At 41.7% G+C, this 15460-nt stretch overlaps 1 protein-coding gene across 2 annotated transcripts in view; it reads left to right on the forward strand.

The window, feature by feature from the left end:
* Positions 1-10075, forward strand: part of LNX2 (ligand of numb-protein X 2) — a 59026-nt gene extending 48951 nt beyond the window's left edge. For both annotated transcript variants that reach the window (XM_085216116.1, XM_085216117.1), the window contains 5 exons: positions 28-174; positions 1761-1938; positions 3438-3669; positions 5369-5527; positions 7650-10075. In XM_085216116.1, coding sequence (XP_085072242.1) covers positions 28-174; positions 1761-1938; positions 3438-3669; positions 5369-5527; positions 7650-7785 — 852 coding nt within the window. In that variant the 3' untranslated portion in view covers positions 7786-10075. The remainder of the gene's footprint in view (positions 1-27; positions 175-1760; positions 1939-3437; positions 3670-5368; positions 5528-7649) is intronic.
* The last annotated feature ends 5385 nt before the right edge of the window (positions 10076-15460 follow it).

The following is a 15460-nucleotide window of genomic DNA, read 5'->3' on the forward strand; positions in this document are numbered from 1 at the left end:
CTTTATTTTGTTTTATATATTTGACAGGCCAGCGGGGAGAGAGTGAATTTGATCATCTCTAGACCCATGAAGTCACAAACAGTCAGTATTATCCGAGACACGGGAACTCACAACAGCAACCCACACCAACACCAGTCCCAGCAGCTGTTTCACAGCAGACCCAACTCACATAAGGTTGGTGTCATTCGAGAGTATTCTTGTTTCTACCACTGTGCTGGCTGCAACCAGCAATGACAGGACATGCAGCGTTTACTATCCAGCATATAAAGAGCTTGTTGGAGGATGTGTCCTCTCCTCTGTGAGCCAGCAGTGCTGGCAAGACTACGGAATGGGAGAGAAAGGCAGAATGAGTAGACTTTCATTAAGCTAGTATCAGATTATCTGTAAGACTGTAGAAATAAAGCCTGTGCTTGAGTTCTAACAACTTCTTCTTGCTAAAACAACGTGTCTTCTTACTGTTCAGATTTTGTGAAATAATTGTCCTATTGACCATGGCAATCAAGCCACCTTTCCTCCTATCCAGTCTTTTAGCATCACTGTCTAATGTCACCCTTCTACTGGGAGGATTTATATTTTTACATTGGTAGTATTTTCTTTTAAATGTTTAGGTACTATCTTTACTTCTCTCTCATTGAACTATAGTTGGTGTAGAAGTCTTTTGGCTTAATACAAAGTTTATATAACTGCATGGCACCTGCCAGTTAGTCCCAAAGCCTGAAGACTTAAGGAGGAGCTGTCTTTAGAAGCTATGAGTTGCATATTATATGATCAACATGAATGTGCAAGGAGCAGATTCAGTCAGAAGAGGCACGTGGCATGGGAAGTAGAGGAAAGCAGAGCTTCCAATTTCTAAGAGAAAGCAGGGGAATAAAGAAGTGTTTGTATTTGGAGGAATCTTCCAGGTTATTTGGTTATTTTGGATTCCTTCCGAGCATTTTGTTGATTTAAGATGTCATTGCAGGTCTGTGTGCAGTGATTTCAATGTATCACTAAATAAACTGAAGAGGAAAGATTTGGGCAAGTGAAATAAACTGATTCATGTCTAAATCCTTAGCTAGGGGAAAACTAAATATGCACTAAACTTTAGAATTCATGTGTTAGAAAATGAAATATTTTCTTCTTGCTTCAGGTTTGGGTTATCATTATGCTTATTAGGGAGTCTGCTCAATGCATCTATTAACAGCCTATATATAGCATTTACTGACTTCAGTTGCTCTGTGCTCTGAAAGAGGCTACATACCAGATGTAAAAACAAGCATGACATATGAGATTTTAAATGGCCTCTGTGTGTGATTGTGAAAACACACGTTTTCGTTTCTTATAGAGCTTCTTTGTAGTTGTGGGCCACGTTCTACTTACGAGTAAGGTAATGCTGAAGTTCAGTAAGACATCAAAAGATTTGCTTCTGTTTGTTTTCTCGACTTTTGACCATATGGTTTCATAGCACAATCTTAAAATTTAGCCTATTCCAGTGTAAGAGCTAAAGGAAACCTGAGTGAGATTTTCAAGGTTGGCCTTTGTCAACTTCCTGTGTACAGTTAAGCATCTACATGAGTAGCATTTTTATTTTTTTTCTGACCTGGAGGAAATCCAACTAAAGCCAATTTGCAGTACAGACTTAGTCCTTTAAACCATTCTGTTAAAGCACCAAAGTACAGCTTTGAGGTGAACTTAGTTGCATTCTTTCTGGTTTTTTTTTTGTGTGTGTGTGTTGGGTTTTTTTCAAAGGTTTAACTACACTGTTTATTCTTGTCAAACAGGACCTCTCCCAGTGTGTTACATGCCAAGAAAAACACATTACTGTGAAAAAAGAGCCACATGAATCTCTTGGAATGACAGTGGCAGGAGGCAGAGGCAGCAAGAGTGGCGAATTGCCCATTTTCGTGACAAGCGTACAGCCCCATGGGTGTTTGGCAAGAGATGGCAGGATTAAACGAGGTAGGGCTTGGCTTTCCTGGTGTTATGGATGACCTCCAATTGTTTTTTGATGAGTACATTCAGCGAAATCACGGGGTGTCATAAAGCCTTTTAACAAATGTAACAAAGCAAGGATGGATGTTTGCTTTCATGTTTCAATAATGGAAATACAGTATATAGTATCACACTTCCACCTTTTCTAGGAAAGGGATGTTTAGAGAACGATTGCAGGGAAGTGGACGAGATCAGGAAATGTCTGGTTACATTCTTTACAGCTGACTGTAATCTCCTGAGCTGAGTGTCTCATGTGATGCTTTGTACTGTAGTGCACGCGTCCTGTTTTTGTGTTCCATTTGGTGGGATGGGCTCCATTTCTGCTTGAGGAATCCTCACTGTAATATCTGAACAGTTCACATGTTCCTGATGGCAGGTAATCCACCTGGAGATTACCCTCAAAGCTTCATCTGCAGTGACTATGGAACCTAAATGCTATCTTGTCCTTTGTCCAGCACAGCCTGGTTTTGGTGTTTTTCACGTGTGCTACAGTGCCCATCCCTGTTCCTCAGCTTTGCAGAAGGTACAGGGAACCTGGAGACATAGGTTAGACACAGCATAGGAGAGCACAGTCCTTGCTGATCAGTAGCTAAGCATTGGTGATTAGAATATATTGTGTCATGTGAAAGAAAAACTGTGTATGGGACCTTGGCAATTCAGAATTCACGGAATCTCAAATTGTTTTAGGAACTAAATTTAGAAGGAGGGGGGGGAACTTCGGAAATTGAAATTGAAAAAGAACTGCATGGGAACCTCCTTCTATGCTTCTGAGATGGGGAGATTTACACCCACGTACCACAGTATACTCGTGAAAAATACAACTGATGGAAGAATCACAATTATAGTTTCATTATGGAATAATAAGGGAGCCACAGCAACCACAAAAATGGTTTTAAGTTTAGCTTTCCTTGGGAGGCAAAAACTTCTAAGAAATGAGTCTCATTCCAAATGTGGCTCAGGTGTTCACGTGTTTGCTTTGGTTTTCCTGGCTTTCATCAATAAGTGAGACATTGTGTGAAGAGGAGACTCTTACTGCTTGAACAGTAAATTACATTTTTGTTTTCACCCTGAGGCATTTTGATATTACTCTGAAATACAATAAAAATTGTGGCAAGTTTTGGACTCTTTCCAGATTATTACCTTTGCACAGATGCTCATTTTTCCTTCTGATGGATTGGATTTTGCGCCAGCCTTTCCAGTTGTTTTTGTATTCATTTCTGTTCTCCTAAATTGCAAACTCAGAAAAGCCAAAAACCTAAAATGCTCTGTGGAGCCTCACTTATCTGTAAGATATAGTTGTGGTGCCTGAATTGTTGTTTATTGAGCTAATGTTTCTATTTACATTCCCAAGTTGTTCATTCAGACTGTCTTGGCTCCAGAAAATTACAATATTAGGTGAAATCCTGGTCAGAGAGGTACTACAGATCATAACAGGCTGCTGTGTTCTTACTTGTGCCTCTAAACAGGTGATGTGTTGCTGAACATCAATGGCATCGATCTGACTAACCTCAGTCACAGTGAGGCAGTGGCCATGCTGAAAGCCAGCGCTGCCTCCTCGGTAGTCGCCCTGAAAGCACTGGAAGTTCAGATTGTAGAAGAACAACCCCAGGCCAATGAAGAACAACTGAGTACCATCAGTGAAAATGAATATGATGCCAGTTGGTCACCATCATGGGTCATGTGGCTGGGACTCCCAAGGTACTGAATTAATTAATACAGTAATTAGTTATCTGTTTTAAACTAAGTCAGAGAGAAATACAAAAGCAGAGACATTACAAGCTGCAACACATCTGCCCTTATTTCTGCCTGCCTAACCAGTTCAACTGTACTCTGTTTGCATTGTGCTCATGATGAGGATCATGAACAGGAGCAGCATTCTCTTAGGAAACTGGAGGGTCAAGAGACTCGGTTTATCTCTTCAAAAACAATAGTAACTACTCACATAGATTCTTCTCATTTAATAAAACTCATCTTTTTCATTGTTTAACCATATCATAGTTTCCAGTAGAGTATCTAAAATCAGAGAGATAATCAGTAATAACACAAAGTATTTATCCATATGTCTTTGTGCTGGTTTACTACTTAAATTTACAAGGCCAAACGTACAACTTTGGAATATTGGATCAGACTTTCCATTCTCATACTTTTAACACAAGTCTCTTCCACACAAGCCTGGAGTTACAAATCCTCATTTATTTCTTTTCAAGAACCCACAACCACCTCTGCCAAACACGAAACCTTCTCCAGGTTTGCAGCTCCCTCCCTCCCTATTCCTAATCTGCAGTCTGCTTGACATCGTCATGCTTCATTTTTACTGTTCTGTTTTTCAGTCTCTAATGGCTTCATTCTAGCATTCTCACTATCAAGAAGAGCTCCCACTACAGTGGATAGTGTTGGTAACTTCAGGCAGTGTGCCGGCTGATTCCTCTCCCACTGATGGACTTTACCAAGCTCAGGACTGTAGTTAAAGTATAAAAGAACAAAAATATACAAGCATACTGGTTGCAAAATATGTCTGAAGATAACATATATGTCTGAATATAACACAACTATGAGTTATCCAGTGTCAATAAACTGCTTTCAGCTTTGGTAAATGTACTTACTCTCCATGCCTTAGTAGTGATTTATTCCTTATGTGCTGTGGAAGATGATGCGTTGCTCCTATGTCAGTCATTGTGCTGCTGCTCTTTAAAGAGCATTTTGTATCAGTAAAGAACTTTGCATCATTATGGCCTGGAAGTTAATTTCTAGGGCTTTTTGCTTGTTTCTTTGCTTGTTTTAGTTACAGTCACTATTTCACTGCCAAGAATTAATTTTCATGAAGGAGGTTATTACATATCCCAGTACAGTTAGTGGGGCATGATCTCTGGATTGTTTACCTGCCATGTATTAAAATGGTTAATCATTTATGTTTTCATTGCTGATGGTGAATCAGTTCAGAGGTAGAGGAGGTGACACATGAACTTCTAATTTTGTACTTAAAGTGGAAAAAGGCTAAATTGACTAGAGGTGGGAGAAAAATGCACCGCATTTTTCACTTGCAAAGTGAATAGGTTGGATATACATTTTCCACCCACATTCTCGCCACCTGTGAAATCCCTATAATGCCATTTTAGTATTGTCAGTTTACAGAGTTAAGTAATTATTCTAGCTTTGCGTTATTTCTTTTTAAACATATTTATGTCTGAAGAACGTGGAGGCTTTTTTTTTTTTTTTGTAATCAGTTTGAATATTGCAAAATTACTCTGTGGGCAGCATACTAATCACCAGCCTTCCCCTTCTTCTCCCTGCTTATTGCAGTGGTGATGTGAGAGAGCAGGTGTTGTGCCTAGTATGGAAACACCTACACGTGGTATACACAGCTTTTCTCTTGCTTTCCTCTGCTTCCATTCCACAGCTGCCTGCATAGCTGCCATGACGTAGTGCTGCGGCGGAGCAATTTAGGAAGCTGGGGTTTCAGCATTGTCGGCGGCTATGAAGAGAACCACACAAACCAGCCTTTCTTCATTAAAACCATTGTCCTTGGAACTCCTGCGTACTTCGACGGAAGATTAAAGTAAGTTAAAAAAGCAGTAATAGTAATCATCAACACTTGTAAGTAAGCACATGCTAATACAACTAAAAGTTTAATGAGCGATGGGTAGCACCTGGTGCGGCCCACTAACTTTATCCTTTCCTAAAGCCTGCTGAAACCACTGCTGAAAACCCTGATACTAAAGGTGGATGCTGCTGCTTTAATAGAAAGGTGTGAAAGTAGATGAAAAAGTCGGTATCTCTGAGGATCATTAAAGAACAGTGCCCTGAGTTTTTGGCTGGCAGGAAAGGCGTGAGTTCAGCAAAGGCCTCTAAGGTGGTGGACCCTTCTGGCCTTAAAGATTAAATGATTCTACTTACAATCTACATCTGGGTGTAATTTCCAGGTGTACTATTCATTTATGCATTTGCTTTATGTAGGGTTATTTCAGAATTAGGACTTACGATTCCTATTAAAGATTCTTTTGTTCATAAACTGATTTAGTTTTTGTAAAGGTAGGAGTGAAAAAATATGCCCTGGATTTGTAAACATTAGGTGGCTTGAAGTTTTATGGCATGATTTTTACATGTAGATTTACTTACATGATAACTTAAGAAAAACATGTGCTTATGCCTAGAGCCTTGCCAGTAAAAGATTTTTTGACTTAATGCTAAATAAATAAATGAAAAAAATAGTTTGGCTGAACACAAAATTACATTTTTTTGGCCAACTATGAAACAGTTTGGATTAAATGAAAGATTTCAGTTCAATCCAAAGTAAATAATTTCAGATTGGGGATTTAATCACTATAAGTCTTAACACAGATGGAAATTTAAGCATCATTCTTACAAAGGGAAGAGTGCTTGTGGTCGTGCTTACTCCTTGTAAGGAATAGAAAAGATTCCCTTCTGTGATACTGCGATGTAGTAAGTACCCTGTGCTCACATCTGTTCTCTTACTGAGACTGTGGACTTAAAAATAGGCCTCTCCCATCAACAAGTGAGAGCTCCTTAGAACTTGCATAATGTATTATCATGGGACCACTCTTTTCAAGCTGTTCCATTTGGTTTAAATTATCTGAATGTTTTGTTAGGCTGGAGAGAAAATTGGAAAAAAAAATCACGGTCCAGTAGCTAAGACTGTTTTCTGCCTACACTATCAGTCTGGTATGACTTTATAGATGAAACGGTTTCAGCAATAGGGTCAGTGAGACCCAACTCAGTCAATTGTAGCATTGTGGTCTGGATGCTTTCTTGGGTGATGGAATACTTGGTTCAGGTAGAGAGGGGCTCTTGAATGCACATTTGACCAGTGCTGGCCACACCGCCTCCTCTTCCTTCATTCTGCCCTAGTGGAGGGAGCTGGGAAAGCTCAGGAGAGCACCTTTTTGCCATCCACTGTGGTGCACCTGATAGCTGGAGGGATTAGTTACAGGGAAAGTCCTGTTCAGTCTCCAGCATCACATTCCACGGCTCCGAGGGATCCCAAATAGACTCAAGTTGTAGAGAGGAGATATCAGCAGGATGGAATGGAGCCCGTGTAAGAAGAACATAGGTGCTTTTTACTTGAACTTGTAAAAACTGAAGCATAACCTTCAAAAACCCAGCAAACAGCACCTTCCCAAACTTCTATTCCCTGTTTCAAAGCACAGAACTGCTAGAGCTTCTCAGTTTAACCATCTGCTATAGGACATCCATCTTAAGTCACATGGTTACGTTTGACAAAATTGTAAGCCATTGAAAACAAGATTCTTGGTTGGAATGTGGTTGGTAATGGTACATACCTTTACATTAAAGACATGCTTGGTATAAATGTGTTACAATTCACACAAACAAAAATGCTGTGACATATACATGCTATCTTGTTATCTTGTCTTGAATCAAGTAGATCTTTCCTGCTCTCTCTTCTCACATTTCCATTTGGGTCAGCTCTTAATGCAGAACTATTTTGGCATTGGGGTTGAAATCCAGTGATCTGAGAATTTCCCAGATTAATGTCATTAGTAAAACAGACTGAAAATTGAACCCTTATGTTTGTTTGTTTGTTTTGAGCTTCAGTTCAAACCTAGTGGAAACATGTCTCTCCAAAGATGAAGTGCTGTTTGCTGGTGTGTGACAGTTACAGCAGAGCAGCACTCATTGGGTTTTCTTCTTGTGTTTTTTAGGTGTGGTGATATGATTGTTGCTGTAAATGGACTTTCAACGGTTGGAATGAGCCATTCTGCACTTGTTCCCATGCTGAAGGAGCAGAGGAACAAAGTAACTTTAACTGTGATTTGCTGGCCTGGAAGCCTCATCTAGATTTATGAAATCATTTTGGTTCAAACAGCTTCATTTTCTGGATAGTTGGCACAAAAATCTCCTTTATCTCTTTTTCCCATTGATACAGCTGGTTATAAGCAGGGCCAAAACTGCTGTATTCACTTTCTTCTTGCCTCTTTTTTCACGGGCTTTTCAGACTCACTGTATGTATCTTTCCATCCTGAACTAGCCATTTCTGTTTGCTACATCCATTGCTGATGCAAATGCAAATACACACATGCTCACACAGAAACTCCTACTGCGATACAGCTCTCACTGAGCCTTCCCAGTCAAGCAATAGTCTTACAGTCAGCAGAGGAACCCACCTGTTGGTTGGGTTTCTCTGAACAGCCCTACGTTGCTATGTATTGTAAAAATGTAACAGCCACGTACCCATTCTTTGAGAAGAGAATGTGTGTCAGTAAGGCAGCGATGCATCTACCTTCTGCTGTGAGTCAGAACCGTTTCCAAAGGTACCCCCTTACACTTTGTGAGCCTTTCCATGTTTGAGTCAGTATTTCAGACTCCCTCAAGGAATCCATCTTACTCTGAGAAATTGTTGGGTCCCCATACTTTTCCTTTCAGGGCATCGGTGTTCACAGAAAAGTAGGACGAAAGCCTGATATTACTGGAATTTTTATAAAGTGCAATAATTGGACTCTTTGTTAGGAAACTTTAATATATTACAGAGTTTGTATCCTCTAACGAACAGAAATACGGAAGCAATTACTGTTGCAGTGCTGGCAAGAAGACACGTGCCCAGGGTCATCTTTGAGGGAATGGCCTGCAGTGTTAGACTTCCCTTTACAATTGAATGTTTTGCTATGTCAGGGAATTTTGATGAACATTTTTACTAAGATCATTTTTACCGTTTATATTGTAGTTGTCGGCTCTCTTGCTCCACGTGTGGAAGCACTGCTTTGTCTTGCACCTTGTAGATGAGAGAATCACTTACAGAGAAAAGCCCACTGTTAAGAAAACACACGAGGTTTGCAGGTGGGCAGGCAGGAAGGATGCCTCTTTTCACTCAACTCCCAGCTGGAGAGTAAGCTGCAAAGTTCACTCTTCCTCTGTCACCTGACAAATGTGCAATGCCTTGGTATGAATGCTGAAACAATTTGTCTTGCATTGCAGGATTTTTCTTTCCTTTAGAGAGCACCTGCTGTTAAGATGTCAGTAAGATAAATGCTATTTATCTTGGATCGCATTTAGTATTTTTAAAAACAAACCTGTAACTTCTAGACTTCGCCTTTCCATGATATTTGCAGGCTAAGCACCACCCATTTATTTAGAACAAAGAGGAGTGTGGCACATAAAGCAATGTGCTGACTTGGAGCAAAACCTACGGGCTGTCAGTGTTCTGCATAGCTAAAAACAGCTTCATTTATAAACCAGGCTCACACCTGAGCTGATTTTCTGAATGACCTCTGTATTGTATTATTCATTACCAGAGAATGTATTGGGGAATCACAGCATATATCAATTGTGAAGCATGAACTTTACTTTCACACTTAGCCGTTGTAATATTGGGGCATATTATCGCATGTCATTAATCCCAGTAGCTTTGTTTTAAAAAGAAATTAAAGTTCCTCTTTTGCAAAGGAAAAAAAAAGAAATAAAATCTCATATGAATGAAATGGTTTTATTCCTCTCTATGATGTATGATAATGGTTTCAGTTCACAATACTAAAAGAATGTCCTGTACAGTATATTACTGTATGGAGAACTTTGTTTCTGATGCAAACACCAGACTTCTTTGATACGCTGGCTGATTTGAGAAGGAGTTTCTTCCCATTCCAAAATGGTGTTAAATTGTATACTTTGCTCCTAATGCAGTTTTTTCTTTTGTAAAGTATGTCTTAGTGTAGACTTTAGGAAAGACTTTGACATATGTACTAGATCTGACTTTTTTATTGTTATTTTCAGAGTAACACTTTTCATTCAAAACCCTACAAAAATCAGATTTTTAGTATTTTTTTTTTCTTTTCTATATACATATATATATGTACCAAAAGCATGGGTTAGCTTAAGCAGTGCGGTTCTGTTTGTGTGCCGTAGCTTCTGATCAGAATGTTTAGCATTAAAAACTTTTCTCTGACTGAATTCCTTTCCTGGATCTTTTTTCCCCTTTCTCTCGTAGCTGCATAGTTGGGTTTGTTTCTCCGTGCCTTCTGTTTTAAATTATTTCGAGTTTTTTTTTTCTTCTTTTTTTTTTCAGATATTGCTATCTAATTGTATGGTATTAATGAAGGATGAATGGAAATAAAGTTCATTCTACTTATTGTAATAACTCCAAGTATCGTCTCACTCTTTGCAGAAGGAACGGGTGCCCAAATGCAGGTTGAGTTGAAGGATTTTTGGTTTTGATGCGACTTTTCACAAACCACACATTCAGTCAGCCAGGGCTACCTGTCAGCTGTTTAAGTAGTGATTCCAGCATGGAGAAGTGTTCTGAAGGGAAGGTAATCTCTCTGCCCTGTGGTCTTTGACCACAGGCAGCATTTTCTTGGTCCCCCTCCTGCCAGCTGCTACTGATCAGCCCGAGGATGTTCCACAGCACAGATCTGATGCAAGGAGACAGTCTTGCTGGAAACGTCACATTTTTGAGAACGCGGGGCTGTAATTTGAGCCTCCTGGTAATCAGTTCCCATCTCCATCTCCTGCAGGGAACTGTGCTCTATCTTTAGACGTCTGCTAAGCCAGAATGAGTCTTAAAGCAATTTCTGGATGATTTGCCGTAAAGTTTTTACTACTCATATTGCCCAGAGCCTACATTCCTGTCCTCTGCAGTCAGTAGTTAGGGCTAAGAATAAATGAATCCCCTTAAAACAAGAAAAATGTTCATGTGCAAAAGTGCACAACGCTGCAGTGTTTGCCAGTGGCTCTTGTGCTTCTGTAGTGGAAGGGTCGCACTGTGAGGGCTCTGGTTTACAGGCAGATTAATGGTTTTGTTGTTGCAGCTGAACGTGCACAGAGCTGTTCTGTGGGGAGCTGGATTGAAGCATCTGTGTGCTACATCTTCATGGGAGGAGTGCCTTCTCCAAACAACCATATGAATCTTCAGAATACAGAGCAGTTCATTCTACTTCACCGCATGCCAATGAAGCAATGAAAACACAGTCGTTTATTTGCTACTCTAAGCTTTCTTTTTAGGAACAACTGAGAGGAAAATTCAGTATTAGAATTTAGAGTCCTTTCATTTGCAGATTCTCTAGTGTAATTGGGCTGAGTATAATGAAAATGTAAGCCTGTCTCTCTAATACGTTATGCCAGGTAATAGTGGGAGCAGGGCAAGTTCCATTCAGTCAAGAAACTTAACCATTTACTTCTGAGGCAATTTTAATAGATAGTGGAAATTTGTTAGGGATGTGAAGTACAGTATCCCAATGAGGTGAACGATGTCTGTTCTGGGCAGTCAGCAGTGATGGCGAACGTGGAGATAAGGCCACGAGGCACCATCCAACAGCACACAGCCCGGCAAGGTCTTGCATCACAAGGGCGGCTCAGCAAGCATCCTCATCCCAGTTCTCATACAACTTCAAGGCAAACTTTCACCTAGGAAGTGGACCTCCTGACACACATAGAAAAAAAAAAAAAAAGCTCATGGCTGAGAGAGGGGCTGAAGATGATTTGCAGTGACCCATAACACCAGCATGTTTTTGCCCAGAGGATGGTGAAAGCCTTAAACTTCACACTTCTATAACAGTTCCAGTAATTTTGTATGGATAAGAAGCTAAAGGATGATGCCCTTAGAATCACAGAATCACAATATGGCTTGGGTTGGACGGGACCTTACAGCCCGTTCAGCCCCAAGCCCCTGCTATGGGGAGGGTCGCCACCCATCAGCTGAGGCTGCCCAGGGCCCCATCCAGCCTGGCCCTGAGCACCTTCTGGAATGGGGCACCCACAGCTCTCTGAGCAGCCTGTGTCCATGCCTCACTGACGTCTGAGTACAAGTTTTTCTCCTCGTTTGTTCTCAGTTCACATACATGGATTACCTGAATATTAGCACTGCTTTATGGATACAATGCCCATCTTAATGATGCTTTGCAATTGATAGAGCTGTGATAAACTCCCTTTGGTAGAGCAACACTGGAAAATTCTGCCATCTAGAAATGGAAGAGGTCTGAGAGCCTGGCCAAAGGCACACAGCCTGCTCAGTATCAACCGTGGAATCTGCTATGCATGATGTAGAAGGAGAAAGAATGTGTTTGGGTTTGGAGGCTGTTTTTTTTGTTAAGCTCTGCAGGCAAAGGCTGGCTGTAAGAATCTGGAGGCTGCAAGCATGGCCCAGCAGAAGCAGCACACTTCTCAGTGGGGAAAGCACTACTGGTTTTGCCAAAGGAGGAATGAGAGGCAACCACTTCCATCATATGAGAGATGAGAAATTGGACGTGGGATGGGATCATCAATAATAGGAGCAAACACTGCATCCCTGGGCTGCGCTGAGCTGCTGCTCTCCACTTGTGCTCCTGACCCTACCGTGCCACTGCAGCCCTGGCTCCCCATAGGCTGGGAGCAGAGGTGCTGGAGACTTAGCCACACTGCATCCCCTAGCAGCCTTGTGCTTTCTGCTCCACTGAATTTACACACACATACGTGTGTGTGTATTTATATATATATATTTTTCCTTTGAAACTTTCATCTTCCTGACAGCCAGCAGTCGTGGTCTGGTTGGTAATTGATCACTGTGTGTCCTGCAGAGAGGCAGCCTGCAGAGCTACCACCCCCTGGGCTGCAGCTGCAGGGCTTCACCGAGCAGACCAGCAGCACAAGTGTGTGCTCACACTTAAGCTCCAACCTGAGAGGAGCCTGGTGCTACACATCTGCAGCATGCAGCACACAGAGACAGTTCTGCTGTGTGAGGGCTCATCTGGTGGCTCTGCTTTGCCCCAAAGCACAATTTGGTCTTACAGAGCCTTTCAGTCATATGAGTGTTAGAGGTCTTTGAAGGAAGAGAGGAGGTGGGTACAATAAAACCAAGCTCTCTCCTCATGCTTTTGCCTCTACGTGCAATAATCACATTCTCTACAGCCCATTTTCTGTCCTGTACCTTTGCATTTATAACACGCTGTGGCACACGAGCACTAAATGGCCATGGAAATTAGAGCTGGATGTGTGCTCCTGCATTAACTAGTGTTCCACTGGGCTGGACAGGTACTTCACGTCCAGGAGATGGTATCATAAGCAAAGAGAGAATTTAATTACAATGATGAATTTAATTCTGTGATGGGTTTTAGATGCAGTGGTGACATTTGCTGCTGGCAGTTACTCCATTGCTTAGCAACGTCGATGCAAAGCAGCAGCCCCAAAGTGCTTCTCCCCTTAGCACCAGAAGGAGTCCAACCCTTTGGCTTGCCTGAGCTACATCGAGGGAAGAGGAATTGTCCTGGGCTGCAATATGCAGGTTGAACCAAAAGTAATGCCTCCTGTTTATTTCCATGGAAACTGCAATAGATGCAAAGAGCACAACAACACTGTCTGACAGGGCAAGTTCTCAGCCACACAACCTTATTTTTCAGCATAGTCACCACCATTACCTGTGCATTTTTGTCAGAGCTTAACAAAAGCCTGCATGCTGTGCTGCTGAAATGCACCAACATTGCTCACTGTCCTCGCATCCCATGTTGGGTGTTCTTCAACACTCAGCAAGCATTGATGAATGTCAGTGGGTGCTATTTTTTCCACATAGAAGAATTCAGTGACACAGCTTTGCTTCATCCGCTCTTCCATGTCAGACACCACTCTATCAGACTGCCCTTGTGTCACACCACAACAACATGTAATGGAATATTGGTGGGAAGGTTCAGCCTCTCTTGCCATACCACCAACGTGACATCATGGGCCAACGCCATGAAACAGAAGGCATTGCTTATGGAGTAGCCCTCATATATAATACAGCTCATGTATATTAGTAATGAAACTTTATTTTTTAATCATTTTTATTAAAAGATTTAGAAAAAGAGAGCAACAAAACCATAAAACTAGTGGAATATGTGACCTTGTTTTTGGGAAACTCATGCATCAGTCAGGCTCAGAGGCAGTGTCTGCAGTTCTGAGTGAGTTCTCCAGGTGTTCATCAGAGATTTTTGACATGATTTTACTCTCCCTGTGCTTCTTCCTGGACAATAATCGCTCACAAGTGTCTGTACTGCCAAAAAGCAGTGACGTGAATAAGGTGTGTCTGTGAAACGAGGGCTATTTACCTCTGGTAAGAGAGGGCTTATGGAAGTCAGGTGAAGAGACACAATCTTATTTTTGAGTTGAATATTTGATTGCAAACCTACACATTCTGCTCCTAAATAGTTAGGTAATGTATTTTCATTGTTTGAAAATGGAGTCACAAATATACCAAAAAATTGATTTTTTAGCAATCTTGAAACCTGTTCTCAAATTCCTTTACCAAAAGGGAAAGCACAGCTGCATGTTTTTTGCGGTTCACAGGACTGTGTTTGGTCAGTTGCTGTGGTTTAACCCAGCGGGTGGCTCAGTGCCTCACTGAGTTCTCCCTCAGTGAGGCCCTCCCTTCCTAGGTAGGATGGTGAGAGAATCAGAAAAGGCAAAGTAGAACTCATGAGTTCATATACAACTACTTACTAACGCAGAGAAAAGGAAAAGGATAGTAGTAGTGACTATATATATATATGACAAGTCATGCACAAGCAATTGCTCATCATCCCTTGCCCCATGCTCATCTCGGCCCCGAGCAGAAGAGCCAAATGAAGGGCTACCCCCTTCAGAACTCCTTGTACATGATGTCGTATGGCATGGAATATCCCTTTGACTGGTGTAAGTCAGCTTTCCTCTCTCTGTTCCCTCCCAGCTCCTTGGGCCCTTCATTGTAAATGGCCTTGGCTTTGTCCAACACTGCTTAGCACCAACTGTAGGCATTGCTTACAGTTATCGACACTGGTTTTCTCCTAGAACCAGAACATGGCATCACAGCAGACTCTCTGAAGAAAACAATTCGGTTCGAGCTGAAATGAAGGCAGGCACACGCACAGCACCGGTGGCCTGGCTGCCAGGGTTTGCTGTAAAGCGATTGCAGCAAGCTACTGAAGAGAAGCATTTTAATCAGATTAGGATAGATAAAGAGCATAACCCCTCGGTTATACAATTGAGCTTTATAATCATATTAAACTTTAATACTGGCATCAGTGCCATATTGGAACAACAATCACAAAAAGCTACAAGCATAAAATATTACAGATCCTTAAACATATTACAAAATGTCATCCACTAACGTTGAAAATGTTATCATGGTAGGGGAGATGTGCCAGCTCAGAAAGATCCCCAGAGCCCAAAGCCCTCTGTGCGCTCAGATTCAAGGCGGCACAGCAGATGCATGGCCTGGCCTTTTCCTTTCTTACTTTTTTTCAACTAAATCGCTTCCCAAGTACTACTATCCACCTCAGTGCTCATCCACCAAGGTGCTGAGTATACTTAGCTCTTTGTGAACTCAATTAAAGGCTCCCAATTAGAGGCACTGCGACAGTGCCTTTGTTTGGGGATATGGCCACAGGGTCCCCTGCATGTGGGCAGAGCAGCCCCAAAGGCAACACCAAAGCACCTCTGTGCCTGGGCCCACGCATTGTCCTCCCATGCTGCCTGGTCAATGGGGGTTATGAGCACAGCCAAGGGAAGAGGCTGCTGGATGTGTCAAACATTAACTGGG

The sequence above is a fragment of the Meleagris gallopavo genome, chromosome 1 (assembly GCF_905368555.1).
Source record: "Meleagris gallopavo chromosome 1, MGAL_WU_HG_1.1, whole genome shotgun sequence".
Lineage (NCBI taxonomy): Eukaryota > Metazoa > Chordata > Aves > Galliformes > Phasianidae > Meleagris > Meleagris gallopavo.